Here is an 18,506-nt window from a genome sequence, read left to right as displayed (position 1 = left end):
CTCTTTCAGCGGTCTTCACCAGGACACTGGCTCTTGATGTCCCTGCCCACAGAGTAGCCCCACTCCCCACCTGTCCACTAGAGCCTGGCGTGGTCACCTTTTCTTTCCCAGCATCCTGTAGGTTTGCAGTCACCTCCGTCCCTGACTCCAGGTTCGGGCAGTGGGACTGTCCCTGGACTTTGGGGGAACTGAGTGTGGGGATCTCGTGTTATTTCAGGCAATGGTGAAGATCGAGGACATGGCCGTGTCCCTCATCCTGGAGGAATGGGGATGTCAGAACCTGGCTCGGAGGAATCTGAATAGGGACACCAGGCAGGAGAATTATGGGAACGTGATTTCCCAGGGTAAGATGGCTGCAGGATTATTGTCTGATAAGATTGTATTGCCTCTTTTGCTGTTAGTTCTGGGATCTCTGATGTGTTAGAGACTACTGAGCCCCTTTCTTCAGACCAGATAGAGAAGGAGAACAATTTGAGTTTCTTTAATCCCAAAAGCCTGGGACTGGGACTTCCTGATTCCAGGTGGATTTTTTTTTACCTCTAGGTAGTTTTTGCTGTTTGAAAGCAGAAATACTTTTATGTTCTGAATCCCCACCTCTTCAACTACTCTGTCATCATTGAGGATTCTGCTTCATTCCCTGTGGATACAATTAAGTGCTTTTGTCAGGGGGGAGTGTCTGTATTTCCTAGTATAGAGGGCCAGGTGAGAATTGATCATCAGTCTAATCCTAACCTGGGACCGTGTTCCTGAACCTACACTGCATCCTTCCATGGGCTTTCAGTCTTGCATCCTGTGAGCGCTGCTCCACGACAGCTCTGTATAATTCCATGAACTTGCACCTGTACCTCCCTTATGGTCAGGATTCCCAGATTTCAAACCTAATGGTGATCTTCTGTGAAGAGCTCTGGCTCCTGAGTGTGCAGTAAGAACAAAGAAGTCCTAAGAGGCATCAACCAGATAAGACAAGGTGACACAGTTGACAAACAGTCCCATTTGTCTCTATTAGGTCTTAACCCCTGGGAGACAGTACTGCAGGAAGCTCTCAGATCAGTCCTGTCATAGGGAAGGCCACTTCCTAAGACTTCTGCCTGGGGAGGGCAGTGGTAGGGTGAATGAAGGGAAGTTATGAAGAAAGGATGTTACTACAGAAACCTCAAGTTTTGTTTTGAACCATAGGGATAACTGGGGTTTGTTGTTTCTTAGTACTTGCTCTTTGGACGAGGTGAAAATTAAGCCAAAAAACTGATCTCTGTTTGTGAGCCGGGTAGTACCCACCCCTTGCTAACTTAAAACAAAACAAAAGAAAACATTGGGAACAGCCGGGGAACTATCCAGATCATCAAGGACCTAGGCTTGGAATTCAAAAGAAGTAGACCAATTTCCTCTTCCTTATGATCAGGTCAGTATTTATGGTGATTTCATCACTCAAGTCAGGGGTTAGATACTCAACTCCTTCAGTGATTGCGTTGAGATAGTGCACACTCACTTGGAAAGGTTTCTTAAGGCCAAGTAAATAAAGAATAGATTTGGGATAGTTTGGGTTTTTTCTAGACAAATGTAAACATATATAAAATAGTGTTTTTGTACTGAACAATTTTTAGTCTATACTTAAAAAACAGGGTGACACACAGAATATAACAGTCCACAATAAGAATATATTCCAGTGTTTTAACAGGCAGATTGCTAAAATCAGAAGATCAGCTCTGCATTTGTAAGATCTTGTCTTATAGTACGTCCTTCGTGGGCTGTCTCTGGAATTGTTTTCAGTCTCTTTGTTCTCAGTAGTTCTCAGTCGTTTGTCAGTGCAGGTTTCAGTTACATGTACTAATGTCCCAACCAGCTTCTTCACCCTCATCCCTGTTGCTTGAGCACTGTCAGCTCTGTGCTGCTCTCCCTGGTGGAGAGAAACTAGTTTCTGTGTCTGAAGGTCTGCGTAACCTGCCAGGTTCAGCGCTCCTTGTTTTGCCTGTTAACTATCACCTTGTCAATAAAAATCTCACAGAATTGGCGGAGTATTTGCTTTTCTTTTATTAATTGCATTCCTTTCTTTCTGGTAATACCACTTATCATTTTCTAGGAAAGACCTGTCCGTTCTCTCTCTTTTTTTAACTCATAAATTCTTAATTAGAACTGGAACATGATTTTTTTTTTTTTTTAATTTTTTTTTTTAGCCTCACAACATGTGGGCTCTTAGTTCCCCAACCAGGGATTGAAGCCGCACCCCCTGCATTGGAAGCACGGGGTCTTAACCACTGGACCGCCAGGGAAGTCCCTGGACCATGATTTTTTTAATGTGTATTTATTCTTTCAAATTAATTACCGGGTGACCAAATTATAGAACCATGAGTTGTGACCTCTTATGTTCCTTAATTCCTCACCCCTTCCTTCCTTCCTCACCTGGTTCTGTTCCCTCTGCTCGCTCCTGGCCTCTCTGCACGCTCCCTCCGTTGTCTTTTCCACGCTTTGCCTGCCCTCTCATTTCCCAATTCTACTCCCTGTTGTCCCTATGTTTTTTCCCTTGTTTTTCTACTATTTTATCTCCAGTTAATATTGTGAGGTCATTTTGCAGGCCAGGTAGAAGCTTCCTGGAAAACAGTGTCACTTGAGTAACCCACATATTCAAAAGAAAAAGATGCTATTTGTATTTTTTATTTATTGTGTCAGGTTGTGAAAACAGGAATGAGAATGAGGAGTCCACCTCAAAGGCTGAAATTGCAGAAGACTCAGCGTCACATGGGGAGACCACAGGAAAATTCCAGAAAGATTTCGGAGAAAAACGTGAACAGCAGGGCAGAGTAGTAGAAAGGCAACAGAGAAACCCTGAGGAGAAAACTGGAAAAGAAAAGAGAGATCCGGGGCCAGCTACAGTCAAGGAAAAAAAAAACCCCAGCACAGGAGAGCGAGGTCCAAGGGAAAAGGGTAAAGGACTGGGGAGAAGCTTCAGTCTGAGCTCAAACTTCAACACCCCTGAAGAAGTTCCGACAGGAGCGAAGTCCCACAGATGTGATGAATGTGGTAAATGCTTCACAAGGAGTTCAAGCCTTATTCGCCATAAGATAATCCACACCGGAGAAAAGCCCTATGAATGTAGTGAGTGTGGGAAAGCCTTCAGTCTTAACTCAAACCTTGTCCTGCATCAGCGAATCCACACAGGAGAGAAGCCTCATGAATGTAATGAGTGTGGCAAAGCCTTCAGTCACAGTTCAAATCTCATTCTGCATCAGCGGATCCACTCTGGGGAGAAACCCTACGAATGTAACGAGTGTGGGAAGGCCTTCAGCCAGAGCTCAGACCTCACTAAGCATCAGAGAATCCACACAGGGGAAAAGCCCTATGAATGTAGTGAATGTGGAAAGGCTTTCAACCGAAACTCATACCTTATTTTGCATCGGAGAATTCACACCCGAGAAAAGCCCTATAAGTGCACGAAGTGCGGCAAGGCCTTCACCCGGAGCTCGACCCTCACTCTGCATCACAGAATCCACACCAGAGAGCGAGCCTCCGAGTACAGCCCCGCCTCCCTTGATGCTTTCGGAGCATTCCTGAAAAGCTGTGTGTAAAGCGAGAATTTGTCAACAAGCCATTTCCCCTTTTCTTTTCTAAAATTATTTCAGAGATGTGTGCCCATGGAGGGGGAAAAAAACAGCCTCAACAGGTTAAAAAAAAAAAATCACATTTATGGATCCTTACAGTTACATCAGCAGTGTTCTGCCTTTGCCTAGTCTGTGGGCGTATAATTCTTCCACAGCCCTTGCAGGGAAATGCTAGTCACAGGGATGGATAATCCACATGCTGTTTCCACACAGGATAGAAGCACACACACAGGAAAATGTCAAGCTTTCAGTAATGAGGAGACCTTTAAGGCGCTCTTGAACTCCTCGCAACCACAGTACATAATTGAAAGACTAAGATCGGCTCTGTGAAAATGACACTGAGGTTCAAAACCTGCTTGCCGCAAACACGCCCTACTGGGCCAACGTCTTGCTGAACCTTATTTCTCAAAAAAGAGGGACAGTTTGAACAAAAACTACATCGGCACATGCTGCTCAAACTAGTTATATATATACGGTAAGTTCTGTACAGTCACTGGTAGCCTACCAAAGCTATAGAAATCTAGGACTGCGCTGTCAGTATCAAACCAAAGATTTCTATCTCTTCCTGAAAGAGAGGGCATGCGCACCAGTCTACAGTTCCAAAGGACGGCCGCAGATGTAGATGGTTCCCTCCTCATGACTGAGATAAATCCTACTGAAATGGCAACCGTGATTCAAAACACTTCTCTCCCTTCGCGAAATCCCCGAATTTCCTAAAGCACTATCGCACTCCTAACTGCGTTTCTCCACAGGTTAGCACTTGATTGCATACTGTCTTTGAATCTTTCGTTGTTCCGTGTAGGAAAGTTTTCATCACTCCCCAAAAGAGATGCTTCTCTCACCGGGGGATATATTTATATCCCCGACAGCCCTGGACACGGTGCTGACCACATGAGAAGTGCTCATTAGGCCTGACTTCTAGCAGGATTTGTACATTCACGACAAGGCCTGTGAGTCACGAGTACCTGAAATACGGTAGCCTGGCCCAGCTTGTGAGCCGGAGGCGTGGCTAAAGCTCTAGGGTCGCATGCTATTTTTGTCCTAAATATAAACGAAGGGTGCTGGTCAGCCACCAGCATAGACTATCTAGACACGGATCAGAGAGTAAATACCATGAAATGTCAGAAACGACTTTGTTGTCATCCGTCATCTTAAAGAACAATGTGATCACTTACTAAGGCAAAGATGGCAAAGATCTTAACCAGAATTTCTTCAGTCAGCTCCTGAACAACATGATGATTTGGGCACTTTGTGAATCATTTGTAACTTTAAAGTTCAAAAGATGTGATTTCTGTTGCTTTTCAGAAAAAGGAACATTGGAGGGAGCATTTTTTTTCCCACACCTTCCAGAAACTTCGAAAAGACATTTGAGATCCTTAGCTGGCAATTACTAAACGTGTCTGTTGCTCTGAGAAGCTCACCAACGTGCTAAGATGTGGTTGGTCGTATTGTAGTCATACCGCACAATGTCTTTTCTGTTTCTCATCACTAGAGACTGAGGTGAGGTTATGAAACTTTGATCTTTCCCATCATCTGTGCAGGAGGATGCATTAGCTTCTGCGTAGAAGCCAGCGACAGACCATTTTCAGATGCACACACAAGAGACCCAAGCAGCGTGGGTCACATAGGAAGTCATCAGGGCCTTGGGTAGAGGTAACTGCTCGTGAGAGCACGTGAATGACTGTGGACAGCCCTGCAGGGACTTAGAAACAGACTAAGAACACACCTGAAGACTAGCCCCATAATGGGAGACCCCTCACATAGAGTTTGAGATTTTCCGTCAAGAACTAAAACTGTCACTCGTCACTGGTTTGCTAGCCAACAACCCAAGCCTATGAGACAGTGCCACTTCACGGGGAACCATGGAGGTGGGGGCAGCTGTGGCCTCAGCTCCGGGCCAAACAGCACTTTTTTTTCCTCTGGCCTCTCTCTATAACTTGGACCAACTCCAGCTTCCCGGTAGCTCCTAAGCAGTTGCATCCGTGTTGCCTGGGGGAACTTTAAGGAAGTCAGCTGGTGACCAGAGTATTCTATCCATCCAATTTAAGAAAAACAGGAGAGATACTCCAGAAGAGCACACCTAAGTAACTTTTTATAGTAAGGGAAGGTAGAAGAAATGCTTTTAGGAATTTTCTTCAAAGAGTGAGACATAGTGGTGGTCACATAGAAAACTGCTGATGCTTTTGAGCAAAGACTTTTGCTGCCAGGAAGCAACTGAAAGCAGTGAGGTGCTTAACTCCAGACACCGATCGAAGCACCGACTGTTGTGAAGAGGGAAAGAACGCTGGTCAGGTCCACCCGCATTGGCTTTTTTATGCGGACGTGATTCAGCCATCATTTCTTTTTAATGGAAGTTAACTATAACCTGTGCCCCACATTTAATTCCCATTTCCTGGGACATCGTACTGACTGTGTGGGATGGCCACGGGCGTTGCTCCAGATCTTCAGCAGATGGACTCCTTGAAGCAGCTATTTGAAGACAAGTTTTCTGAAGAAAACAGGCTACCACTGTTTATTAAAACCATCTGCATTGCATTCATTTATCAGCTCTTCAGCGCAAAGTGTAATAGAGTCATGGCCCAAAAGGCTTACGACATCTAAATTAGTGCTCAGGATAGTCATTTGAAAGTTCTCGACTGGCTGAAGTATGTTAACGGTTTCAGTACTCTAGTTAACTGTTAGCATGCTAGTTGACCCAGTGGAAGTTTTTGAGGGGTTTTTAAAAATATACCTTAACCTTGCCAGGAAGAGAAGTAAAAGTCTTCAAGTTGTGGGGCATTTGTTTCTACTTCATCCTGGCAGGCAAGGCTAAAGCCTAAGACTACAGATGTATGAGGCATCTTGATATGGAAGGCACTTAGTATTTTATTAAAGGCATAAAAGTGAAACTGTGCTAAATATGTATAGAGAGGTTGACACGTTTGATACCTAAGACAATTCACATCTTACCTGGCGTCAGAGAAGTCATCCCAGGAAGGAACCTCTTGAATGTGATAAATATGGCAAAGCCTTTAATCACATCTCAGCCCTTAGCATCAGAAAACTCACACTGTAAATAAACATTATTAATATTATATGTGAGGAAAACTTTAATGTGTAGCACTCATTGCTTTGGACAGAAAATGAATTCCGTCAGTATGTTCCAATCATGTATTGAATTTCAGAAACACTGCAGAGGAAGCTCAATCTTAACTCCAGAGGATCCACAGAAGGAAAAAAAAAAAAAAAGTGGGAAAATGCTAAAGAAATAGCAAAATGTACAACTTCTGACAAAAATTGTTAATGTTGGGTACTTCTATATATTTTGTATGACCATAATGTCAGTGTATGTGTTTTGTACCTCCAGCCCCTGTTTTATTCTGTATATTCCCTGTAAACAGATAATGTATTTTTATTTTAATCTATTTGACAGAACACATCACTCCAAAAGAGCAAAGTTTTGGAGTAGTGAAGAAGTTGATGTGGTCATAAACAAGTCAGTTCACAGAACTGAGGAAGGGGAAAACGAGAAAAAAACCTTCATAGTTTGGTGCTTATCAAGCCAAGAGCTTAGGAGATGAGTGGAATCGCTAGGAGAGACAGGTGACTAGGGCACTAAAATGGAACAGTTCTAGAAACATCTGCAGCTTCCTGAGAGTGTTCTCTTCAAAGCCAGGAAGTTGACCGCTTAGCTGCCAGATCACCATTTCAAGCAAGGAGAATGGGTTCTCTGAGCTTGTCGGGGGAGGAAGAAGGTCTGCCCCCATCAGTCAAGAAGAGGGCATGTCCTGGGAGGGCCAGTGGGACCACTTACCTTGACCCAATGGTGTGAAGCGTAGTCCTGCTTCCTCCACTAACTCTTAAATTTGTGTGCTTAGAAAACTTGGGATAGGAAAACACCAGGATGGGCTCTTCCCTGGAAAACAGACACACAGGCATCCAGTCCCTGGGATTGCAGGAAGGCTTGAGAAGCATTTTGCAATATTCCTGTCTCAGCTGTCTCCTGTGTACCCTCCTTGCTCTGCTCCCTTCCCCTGGCCTGGGATTATTAGGAGAGAGGGCTTGTGAAGATTCATAGCTGAGAAAGAACTTTTTTCTAATTTTTATCCTAGCGTTGATCACCTTTTATTGCAGGGTCTCGTCGTCCTGACGTCCTCATCTAAAGCTAGCTAACCAGGTTCACCCTACCATCCTCACGGAAGAGTCATCGTGTGAATTGGAGTAACAGTATTAAAACGTCGTCACACAGTGACAGCAGTACTTACCCGCGGAGCCATGTGTTTGTGGGTCCCACTCTGCACACCTTCTCAGAAATGCTGATGAGGGGGCTATGGTTCCCCAGCTGGGAAACCACGTGAAGGTCTGCAGATTGCAAAGTGAAACGTCGAATCAGAGAAGAGGAAATTAAGTGGTATAAATAGATCTTTTCATAGAAGTTAGAGTAGATTTTTATTTCAGCTACTACTGGAGAATATAATAAAAAGTATTATTTGAAAAGTTTCCCTAACATTTAGGTTTCGTTTTTAGAATGGACACACTACTGTACATTGAAAAGTAGTTACTTATTTTGCTATTCAAATTAATTTTTTATTATATCTAAAAATGAAATTATCTGTTTTACTTTTCAGAGCTTTGTAAAACAAACTTGAAGTTATAGGGAGGTAAGCCATCTCCAATTCTGCAGGTCAAACAAAAGTTTGGGAACTATTTTGGACATCTCATAATACAGAATGTCTTAACATGAGAACTTAGTTTCATATTGTCTGGTTCTGTTTAACAGTGGATACCACAAACCTCATGTTTTTCTCTTATTCTAAAACAGTGGAAGAAGGTAAAGAGTGGGCATTAGGTTGACTTCTGAACAATGGTCTGCTGTTATTTTAACAGGTTTTTTGTTTTGTTTTTCTTTTAATCGTTGAGATTCTCACCTCCATTTACTAAAGAATCATGACTCACTTCAAATTACACAGTAATCAGCAAAGTTAATTGGTCTTAAAATTAAATTTTCTCCCTTCAGCAAGCACTCATTAAGCAGTCAGGCTGAGTGCATTAAGATACAAAGAGTAAGTTCTGTGAGGGATTGAAAGGTGATGCTGAAACTGGGATTTCATTCCAGTTTCAGATGCGGGTTTCAAGTTCCTTTGGTCCAGGGAAGGGACCGGGCAGCTGCCCGAGTCGCTGTTGTTTAGTCTCCCGACAAGGTCAGGTTTGCTAGGAAGGAGAGTGTGGGGGGAGGGTTGTAGGGGCCAGACTCCCAGCTGCGGAAGAGTGGTGAGGGAGCCCTGCGGAGGGAGAGGAGAGAGACTGCTGGGCGTGTGCTGGGGGCCAGTGCTCGCCTGCCTTCCCCACCCCCTACCCCCACTTCAGCCACTTGACAGAGTAAGGTTTTATTCTGCCGAGCGAGGACAAAGCATATTAGATTTAGACATGCTTCTGCTGGTTGCAGGGGTTCTTACGTGAGAGGGCTGGGCAGGGGGAAGCAGGTTGTGACGACACAGGAAAATCTTGTTCTAAAAATCTATGAGTTTAGGGGCAAGGGGCGGGATATGCAAGCAAAATCAGCGATTATTTTAACATGAACATAAGTATTTTTATTAACTTTTAGTTAAATAGAGGTTATTACACCCAGGTCAACACGATAAGCCTAAATCTATATAGAGAGCTAACTCAGGCATTGTCTTGTTTATCTGTAGACTGGATAAAACAAACCTTTCCTGTTTTGTCAGTTCCTAGTTTCTTAGAATAAATTAGACGAAAAGAAACTGACTTGTCTTTGTATATCCGCAGGATTAAGTTATTGCTGTTAAAACCTGGCCTTTTCATTTCCCTGATCTTTGAAGCGTCCAGATGCTTGGTAGATGTTCAGTGAATGATTTTTTAATTGAATTTGTTCATTTAAAATCCTCATTAACATTTCTAGAACGGCTTCTTTCAGTAAATAATGGAATTTTAGAGGAAAAGGGTTTTTTTTTTTAAAGCTAGGAAACTCCTCCACTGAAAATAGTCATTTGATTGAGCACTAAAGTTTCAGTCGTGAGAAATGGCAGCAAAATCAATTGGTAACGCATTTATAGTCAGTGGTCCATTTTAGGAGGCCGATGGTGTCTGGCAAATTTTAGAGTAGTGAGGTGGGGGAAGGAAATTGTGGGGATTTGTAATAAATATTCTCTTTATGTTGTTTATCTTCAGGATCATGGTAAAACAATAAATTATCATCTCTAGGTGGCAATAGTTGTGATGTTTGTTTTTTGTTGTCCTTGGTTGCATAAAATGCGTGTTTTGGGTAAAGAAAAAAGTATAATTTCAAAGTCAAAAACTGGAACTGTGACACAAACAATCCTCACCCAAATGACGTGTTCTAGGTAATTTCACAAGCGTTTAGGTAGCTTCTTGGCAACAGAATGAAAAACCATGGAATAAAGTTGCTTTTTAACGATCCCCCAAAACATAATTTTTTCATAGGATGGAACCATTAAAATAACCTTTGGAGACTGGGATTGACATATACACACTTCTATATATAAAACAGGTAACTGATAAGTACCTACTGCATAGCACAGGGAACTCAATGGCCTATATGGGGAAGGAAGCTAAAAAAAGTTGATATATGTATAACTGATTCACTTTGCTGTACAGCAGAAACTAACACAACATTGTAAATCAACTATACTCCAATAACAAAAACAAAACCTTTGACCACTTATGAGACTTAAAAAATTGAACATTCTAATAGTAGGAGCAACATGTAAAGTTGATATTTTAGACCTTCAAACTATGAACTCTAACCTAATAACCTTGTTTTTGCATAACTTACTGAAACAAACTCAATGTGATTTTTTTCACTTTGTCTCATTTAAATAATTGATTTTTTTTCACCCTATTTAGAAACCAGAGAGAAGTGCAGAGTGTTCTGTTTTCCTCTGCTCTTAGTTTCCTTATCCTAAAGGAATACTAACCCCTGCCTCACTTGCTTTTCAGGGCTATGGTGAGGTAAACAAATTTTTTAAAAAGTAAAAGGTGGCACATGTGAAAAAGCAATGTATTTTTACTTAGGTATCACAACCAAATCTTACTTCCGGGGTACTAAACCCTATCCTGTCCAACTGTCTTAGCCTAGGTTCCCTGAGAGCAGAACCTGAGGTCAGGGCTCGTGTGCAGATGATTTATTTTAGGAGATGATTCCAGAGAACAGCAGGGTAGACAGAAGCTGGAAGAAATCCAGTGCATTATTGAACTTGGTCACTGCTGTGGACAACGGGCCCTGTGAGATTCTGGTCCTGAGTTTATTAATGGCTGGGTGTGTAGAGGACCAGAGACTCCAGCGTCCCCAGTGTAGACAAGAGCCCCAGGAGTCGTAAGGGTCAAGGTTACCTTCCAAGAGCATCTCAGCCTTTCACTGTGTCCAGTTCAAACCCTGGTAGCTTCCTTCTCCCTCCATTCCTGTGCCTTAGTTACAGAAAGCTGCCCGGGGAAAGTCCGCAGACGTGGCCCCTCCATGACCCTCGCCCCTGCTAGCCTACCCTCCTCTCTGCCGTAATCTTGGGGCCGCTGTCCAGGTGTCCACTGCTCCCCAAGCTCCCAGGCCCACCATGGCCTCACCTCACCCTTTCTCAGCAGACCCCCCTTGATATGCTCTCCCAGGGGCCTCAAGCCATCCCGATGCCTCGCTGTCTGGTCCTCCCTGCTCCCTGGAGCCCCTCCCTTGCTGCCTGCCGAGGGATGTGGCCTTGCTCTCGAGTGCCTCCAGCCTCCTCCTCACCCCTCAGTACCTGTTCTCCATTTAAATAAGCACAAACTTGTAGCTTTAAGGAGCAAAAGCAAATTTTAAAAATCTTTGGTTTGACTTTGACCCTTCCTTTTAGCTACCAAATTCCTCTGCCACGTGGACCAGAACTGCTGTTTTCATCTCTTCTCCGCTGATATCCTCCCTCTTAAAACCCCTGTAACTCAGCTCTTTTTTTTTAAACATTCTTTTTTTGTGTGTTTTTTTATTTTTTGGCCACGTTGCACGGCATGCAGGATCTTAGTTCCCCAGGGATCTGCCCCCTGCAGTGGAAGCACGGAGTCCTAACCACTGCACAGCCAGGGAATTCCCTTGTAACTCGGCTCTCATCCCAGCCACTTAGATGGCACCATTAGAGGTCACCAGTGTTCTTGACAGAGCCCTTTCTCTCGTCTTCATTCTCCCTTACTTTTCTAGAGCATTTGACATTTCCTTGAAACCTTGTCAGTTGTTTGCATTGCACTGCCCATCAACTCCTCTCTCTCCTCCTCCTTCACTCCTGAATAATAACAACCATGAGGTTTCTCTAATCCATACATCAACTTTGCAGAGACAGTTGCCCCATTATACAGATGTGGACACTGAGGCCCGTCACATGAAGCAGCTGACACCATGAGTGGCAGAGCTGGATTTAAAGCGAGGTGTGTCTGACTCCAGCAATCAGGTTCTTTCCACTCCTTCATGTCCTTTCTGAGCTCAGTTATTCTCCCACCTGCATACGCCACCTCTGTGATCCCACAACTACGTTTATGGAGCAGCCTAGCATAGTGGTTACACACACAGGCACTGGAGCCGGTGTGCCCAGGATCAAATCCTTCATCTACCACTTACGTGCTGTGTCTTAGTTTCCTCATCTGCAAAATGGACATAGCGTTATAAGCATTAAATGAGCCGTTACATGTAAGGCAGCTACAGCAGTGCCTGACCTACGTGTTCCAGAAATACTAGCTATTATTTCCTCCATGGTCCTCTCACTCTTTCCTGAATATTAATTTACCCCTCACAAAAGTCTCCCTTCTTTAAGTGAAACGTGCTGGCAGTGTCCTCCATCCCATGAGTCCCTAAAAGATGTTACCTTGAAATCAGGTCTTTGTGAAAATTTGGGACCCGTGACAGTCCCCGATGTTATGGACAGAACTTCACATGGCCTCTGAGTCTCTCAAACTGCACCAATCCCTACTCAATTCTTTCCCCTACCCCAATCCTTCTTCAGCTCTTGCAATTCCAAATCCTCCAGGGAATGGTATTTCCTCTGGAGTCATGGGCATTACTGCACAGGTTTAAGAGGCCTTTCTTGTCCCAAACTATGCACGTCCCTTCACCAGTAGTCACCACCACTGCCTCCAAGTCTCAGGTGTCTTTGGCACGGCCTCCACTCCAGATGCTTGAACACACACGTGCTAGCACGACTCCCCCCTGCCTGGATTTTCTGTCATCGTGCGCCCTGCATTTGGTTCTGGACTCCACATTTTAAAAGAGAGACAGACCAACCGCAGGATGGTAAAACCAAAACCACCTCAGGTGTGCAATAAAGGGTTTTGCTTGGTGAGGAGAAAACACATGAGAACTTGGTCTCTGCCCTCAAGTATCTAAAGGCCTGTCATGTAGAAGAGGCATTCAGTTTGTTCTGTATGCCTCCAAGAAATCAATCTAAATCCCTTTCAACAAGCATTATTGTCAGGCCATGTGCTGGGTGTCAGGAATAATAAAAAAGAAAGAGGTCCTGCAGTGAGTAAGGCAGATAAGTAAAGCCAGCTCTTCCCAGCTGCTACCAGGACTTTGGGCAAATTAGAAAAAGGCACCCCTTCCGCAAGACACTTGCCTGCCTTGTGCTAGCGAGTTGTGATAACCGTACAACTCCTGATAAGAAGATGACTGGTGGCCCCAGGGTTCTGCAGGGCCCAAGGTGCACACCCAGAAGGAATGGCCCTAGTGGAAGACGCTGGGAGAAGGAACCTCATTGCAGAGCCAGCCAGAGCAGGTGTCTGCATCGAATCAGGTCAGGTATGACACCCAGGGGTCCTGGGCAGGAAGGGATTTTGCAAGGGGGGAGGGCTGGGCCGGATGCCCTTGGTGATCTCCTTCTACTCAGAGATTATGCAATTTTTTTCTGGGATCTACCACCAACAACGGGGAACAAGCCGGCAACCTGCTCTTGTAAAAGCCTTGGCGGGAAACTTTACTGTCTCTTGTTAAGAAGGCAAGTGGCCCTCTCCAGAGGGGGTAGGACAACAACAGCAAAAAAGGATCTGTGATGGGCAGAGCCACATCCTAGGGCAGGGCGGGGGGGAGGGCAGTGCGCTGACATTAAAACAGAGATCAGAAATAATATGGTAGCCAAGAGTTTTGAAGATGAAAATGTCCTTACTATTGGTACAGGTAATTACAAAGCTAGTTCACTCTCATGTGATCCAAACGCTTTGAAGTTGTCAGAGCAGGTTATTATTATGCCCATTTTCCAGATAATTAAGCTGCATCTTCAAGTCCTCTAAGGCTCATTAGCAACAGCACTCCAGCTCTAAGCTATGGGGTTGTCCAACTACATCACCTTTATTCTCTTTTCATTTTCTTTAGCTGAATGAATGTCTTTGCAGCTTCCCAACAGGCTGTACAGGTGGACTCCCTCTGGGAAGAAAAAAGGGAAGTTTTCAGAGCTGTGATGGGTGAGGAGCTTGCCTTGTTCTAAAAGAAACCAAGGTTTGATCACCCTCTGCTGGCCAAGCATAGTGATGGCAGCAAAAGTAAGTGACGGCGAGACTGAGCAAGGAAGATCCAGAAAGCAACCTTTTTAGAGAGAACGACGACCTCCCTGCTGGAAGAGGAGGGAGGGAGCCCAGACCTGCAGTAACCAGCGTAGCTTTTCCCCTTCCAGACCTCTACTACAAAGCGGGGTCTTTCTCTTTTTCAAACCAAATAATCTTTCAAGACAAAAGACTTTGTTGTACAGCAGAAACTAACACAACATTGTAAAGCAATTATACTCCAATTAAAAAAAAAAAAGACAAAAGAAAACCGAGTAATGCAGAGAAAGTTAAGTGGGAGAGTATGGAGGTCATTTAAATGAGGAACCGTGGACCCTAAGAGGGTCATTATACACTTCACATTCCAAGATTCAGAAGCAACTTTCAGACAAGATCATAGAACTGTTGTAGGTGGTCTTTGGGACAGTCACATATGGTAGTTTCCAAATATTTTGAAGGGCTGACAAGAACAACTACATGCATTTTGTGACAGAAAAAGATCAATCAAGACTCGGATCAATGTGGGACTTCCTTGGCGGTCCAGTGGTTAAGACTCCATGCTTTCACTGCCGAGGGCCTGGGCTCAATTCCTGGTCGGGGACCTAAGATTCCACAAGCCTTGTGGTGCAGCCAAAAAAAAAGACTAGGATCAATGAGTTGAAATTACAAGAAAGCAGATGTTTGCTTTTTGTTTGTTTGTCTTAATTTATTTATTTATTTATTTATGGCTGCGTTGGGTCTTCGTTGCTGCGCGCGGGCTTTCTCTAGTCGCAGCGAGCGGGGGCTACCCTTTGTTGCAGTGCGCGGGCTTCTCATTGCGGTGGCTTCTCTTGTTGCGGAGCACGGGCTCTAGGCGCGCGGGCTTCAGTAGTTGTGGCTTGCATGCTCAGTAGTTGTGGTGCACGGGCTTAGTTGCTCCGCGCCATGTGGGATCCCCCCTGCACCAGGGCTTGAACCCGTGTCCCCTGCATTGGCAGGCGGATTCTTAATCACTGCGCCACCAGGGAAGTCCCCTAGATGTTTGCTTTAATTGAAAGAACTTTTAGCAAGTAGAATTCTCCAAAAGGCGGGAACTGTCCTCTAGTAAACTCCCTGCCACAGAGCTTTGCATGTTAGGAGACATCACACTGTGCATCCCCAAGATGACACGTCACTTAGTCACCATTTAGTGGTCTCGTCTGTATTATCATGGACCATGTATTATTATGGACCATGTCCATAGTTATTTGTTTACGTATCTGCCAAGAACTACGTGTATTTTTCATTTTTCATTTTCTCCTTGTGCCTGAAGCCAATGGCTGACACACTGTAGGTTCTTGGTAAGTGTTTGCGGAATGAATTCATTGGAAGAGTATGAGGCTCTTGGAAGTCAAAACTGTTCTGAAGGAGAAATGCAGAGCCACCAGCCGCAATGGCTAACTTTTCTTTCGTCTGCTCTCTTGTGGTTTTGTCACATGGCCGTGGTTATATCAATAGATGATCATGGATCACGTAAGTTAACTTATTTTACCACAGTCTGATTTGGATGGGAGCATATTGATCTTTTTAATCTGCTGAGACATAGTAAGGACACAGGATTGATTTAGAGCATCTGGATTCTACTCTCAGCTCTGCTACTAATTAGCTCACTAGTGTGCCTCCGAGCTGACCTCTTCAGGCACAGGTGGGTTTCTTCATCTGAAAACAAGAGCGTAACCAGCTTTTCCCTAAGGTCTCTTTTGCCATCAGTATTTTGCAACTCTAGGCCCTTTGCTGTAGAAAGAACGATGGGCTTGGAACGGGACGGATTTCCTTTAAGCCTCAACATCACAACTTACTGGTTGCAAGACTCGGCAAAGATCCTTTTGTCTAAGAGGCTGGACAGAGCACTGCCAAGGCATCAATACATGTGTGGCTCGGGAATTCCCTGGCGGTCCAGTGGTTAGGACTCCGAGTTTTCATTGCAGAGGGCACGGGTTCAATCCTGCAAGCCTCACGGTGCGGCCAAAAAACCAAACAACAACAACAACAACGAAACACGCGTGGCTCATGGAACTATGCAGGTTTCTGAGGTTTCTGGTTTCCCCCTCAGCTCGAGTGATTCTGTTATATCTAGCTCTTGGCCACATTGCAAAAGAGCATGTGAGATGGGAGATAATGTTGTGACTATTTTTAGAAACAATCTGCTACACACATTTATCTTCAATTTATCAATCCTTTGAAACATTATAATCATGAGAATACTTACCCCTGTGAAATATTAAAATCTCTGTTTTATAGATCAGGAAACGTGGGCTCAGGAAAGTAAGTAACTTCTCCAGTGTCATACAAGTGAGATGTGGGAAAGTCAAGATTCAAACTTGGCTCTTTCTTCAGAGTCTATATGTTTAAGCCCCTTACTGCCTCTGAGTTAGAAGAAGTCAGGATAATTGTTGTGTTTAAGGCACTAAGTTTTGGGGTAGTTTTTTATGCGGCAATAAAGAATCGAAACCAAGTGCTTAACACAGTACCAGCCCACAGTAAGTACTCAGAGGAGGTGTGTGGAGGGAGTGGTAATGGTGAATGAATGCCATTGGGGCTGGAGGTGAAGGGAAAAACTAACAGGAGTCTGGGGCAAGCTGTAGGTCATCCAGCCCCAAAATTCACTCTGCAAAACTCCTGTCCTCCCCATTCCCAGGGCTCTCCCACTTCAAAGCAGCACAAGATGATGCAGGAAGTGGCCGTTTTTGAGCAACTCTCTTAGAAAGTCCTTCCTTGTATTGAACTTTTCTATCATTTCCATTCATTGCTCTTAGTTCTGTCCTCTGGGCCCCAGAAGACAAACTTCATTTTCAAGTGATGACACTTCACAAATTTGAAAACTAAGACTGCTTTGTCTCTCATTCTCCCCTTGTCCTCTCCTACCTAAGGTAAGAAAAATTCTCCAGATTCTCCTAGGTGGAACGGCATGGTGTTCAGAGCTCACACCTCCCGATGATTTCGTCATTTCTGGATGATCACTGGGTTTTGAACACTCCTCTTAACGTGTGCCACCCAGAAGGGGCCCATCTTAGATGTCTGACCAGTGTGTGGGGGAATGAATGAAACAAGACTGACTGTGTGATAACTGTTGAAACTGGTCAGTTGGTACATAGGGGACTCACTGTTGATCTTTTGTATGTCTTTGAATTTTTTTTTTTTTTAATTTAAATGATCATAGAAAACATCAGGGAAAAATGTCTCATCTCTACAAATTTATGGTGCATTCAGACACGGTATTCCCTGCGCAGGCACGTTGCTGTCCCTCCACATGTGTGCCTTTTGAGGGGCCAGGCAAAAGCAAACTCAGTGAGGGCCGGACGGGGTGGGGCTGAGAGCGAAAACATTGAGAATCTACAGTCCCGTAACCTGCAGTTGCGCAACAGCGGCGGGGGAAAAGGTAGGCAAGGACCTCTGTACCAAGTCCTGCAGCATCAGGAGCCTCTGGAAGGCGGCCTCAGAGATTTCTGCCCAGGAAGTTTCGAACCCGCAAAGCCCCAAGGGCACAGCTACTTCAGGTGGATGCCGCCGGGCATCTGAGTGTGATAACTGAATCTCGGGCTTCGTGGGCTAAGCGTGGGGCTCCGTGTCTATAAACGGGGGCCGAGTCCTCACGCGGTGACCGGCCTGAGGGTCACAGGCGAACCGGCCTCTGAAGTCCACGAGGAGGACCGAGGCCGCCGCGCCGAGCCCACGCCTCTCCTTGGCCCGGGGCGTCGGGGGCGGGGTGCAAAAACCGCCAAGACTTCATCTGGTTGGCCCCTCCTTGGTTAAAAAAAAAAAAAGAAGAAAAAAAAAGGAATGGGAAAGAGGTCCCCGCCTGTTCACGTTGCGAGGGCGCCTCCACTAGTCGCTTTCGCTCTTCGACCTCCCGAGTACCCGAGACAACGAGATGCCAAAAAAGACCTCCCAACTTCCTAGAGGGGCCTCTGCGGCCCCGCACAGCTCTCCGTGGGCGGGGCTATGACGCACTTCCGGCTGCGTCGGCGGCGGTGCGCGTCGAGGTGTTCAGCGGCCCGAGCGGCTTTGACTCACGGTGAGACTCCTGGTCCCCGGTTCGCGTGGCGGGCGGAAGCGGGAGTGTCCGCCGAAGGGTCCGGGGAGGGACGAGTGGGTTAGGCAGCTGTGGCCTGTGGGGACTCCCCAGACCGGTCCTGGGAGGGTGGTGGGAGGAGCCCCCAGTCCCTGCCCAGCCCCAGACGGCGGAGGCATTTGCTCCCTTGAAAGCATCCCCCCCGTCTCCCACGCACCCCGCCAGGGGTTTAAAAAGGGAAAGTTGGTCTCTTTCGTGTTCCAGAGCAGTTTTTCTCTGCGCTCCCTGAGCCGAACGGCCCGTCAGTCTGAGTGGGGCTGCTTTCTCTTTTTCCCTGGCTCTCAGTAGGCGGTCCGAATTCGAGGCTAATTGATAAGAAT

At 45.3% G+C, this 18,506-nt stretch overlaps 1 protein-coding gene across 3 annotated transcripts in view; it reads left to right on the top strand.

The window, feature by feature from the left end:
- LOC133103804 (zinc finger protein with KRAB and SCAN domains 1-like) overlaps nucleotides 1-18,506 on the top strand; it is a 39,159-nt gene that overhangs the window by 11,821 nt on the left and 8,832 nt on the right. Inside the window, exons 5-6 of one of the 3 annotated variants that reach the window (XM_061209338.1) lie at nucleotides 218-344; nucleotides 2,665-3,505. In XM_061209338.1, coding sequence (XP_061065321.1) covers nucleotides 218-344; nucleotides 2,665-3,505 — 968 coding nt within the window. Of the gene's footprint in view, nucleotides 1-217; nucleotides 345-2,664; nucleotides 3,506-7,706; nucleotides 9,802-18,072; nucleotides 18,130-18,506 lie in introns of those variants that run through there. The other 2 variants (XM_061209337.1, XM_061209336.1) reach the window with 2 other exon arrangements.

Source organism: Eubalaena glacialis, chromosome 13, assembly GCF_028564815.1.
Source record: "Eubalaena glacialis isolate mEubGla1 chromosome 13, mEubGla1.1.hap2.+ XY, whole genome shotgun sequence".
Classification (NCBI taxonomy): Eukaryota; Metazoa; Chordata; class Mammalia; order Artiodactyla; family Balaenidae; genus Eubalaena; species Eubalaena glacialis.
This window is presented reverse-complemented; position numbering and strand designations above follow the sequence as displayed.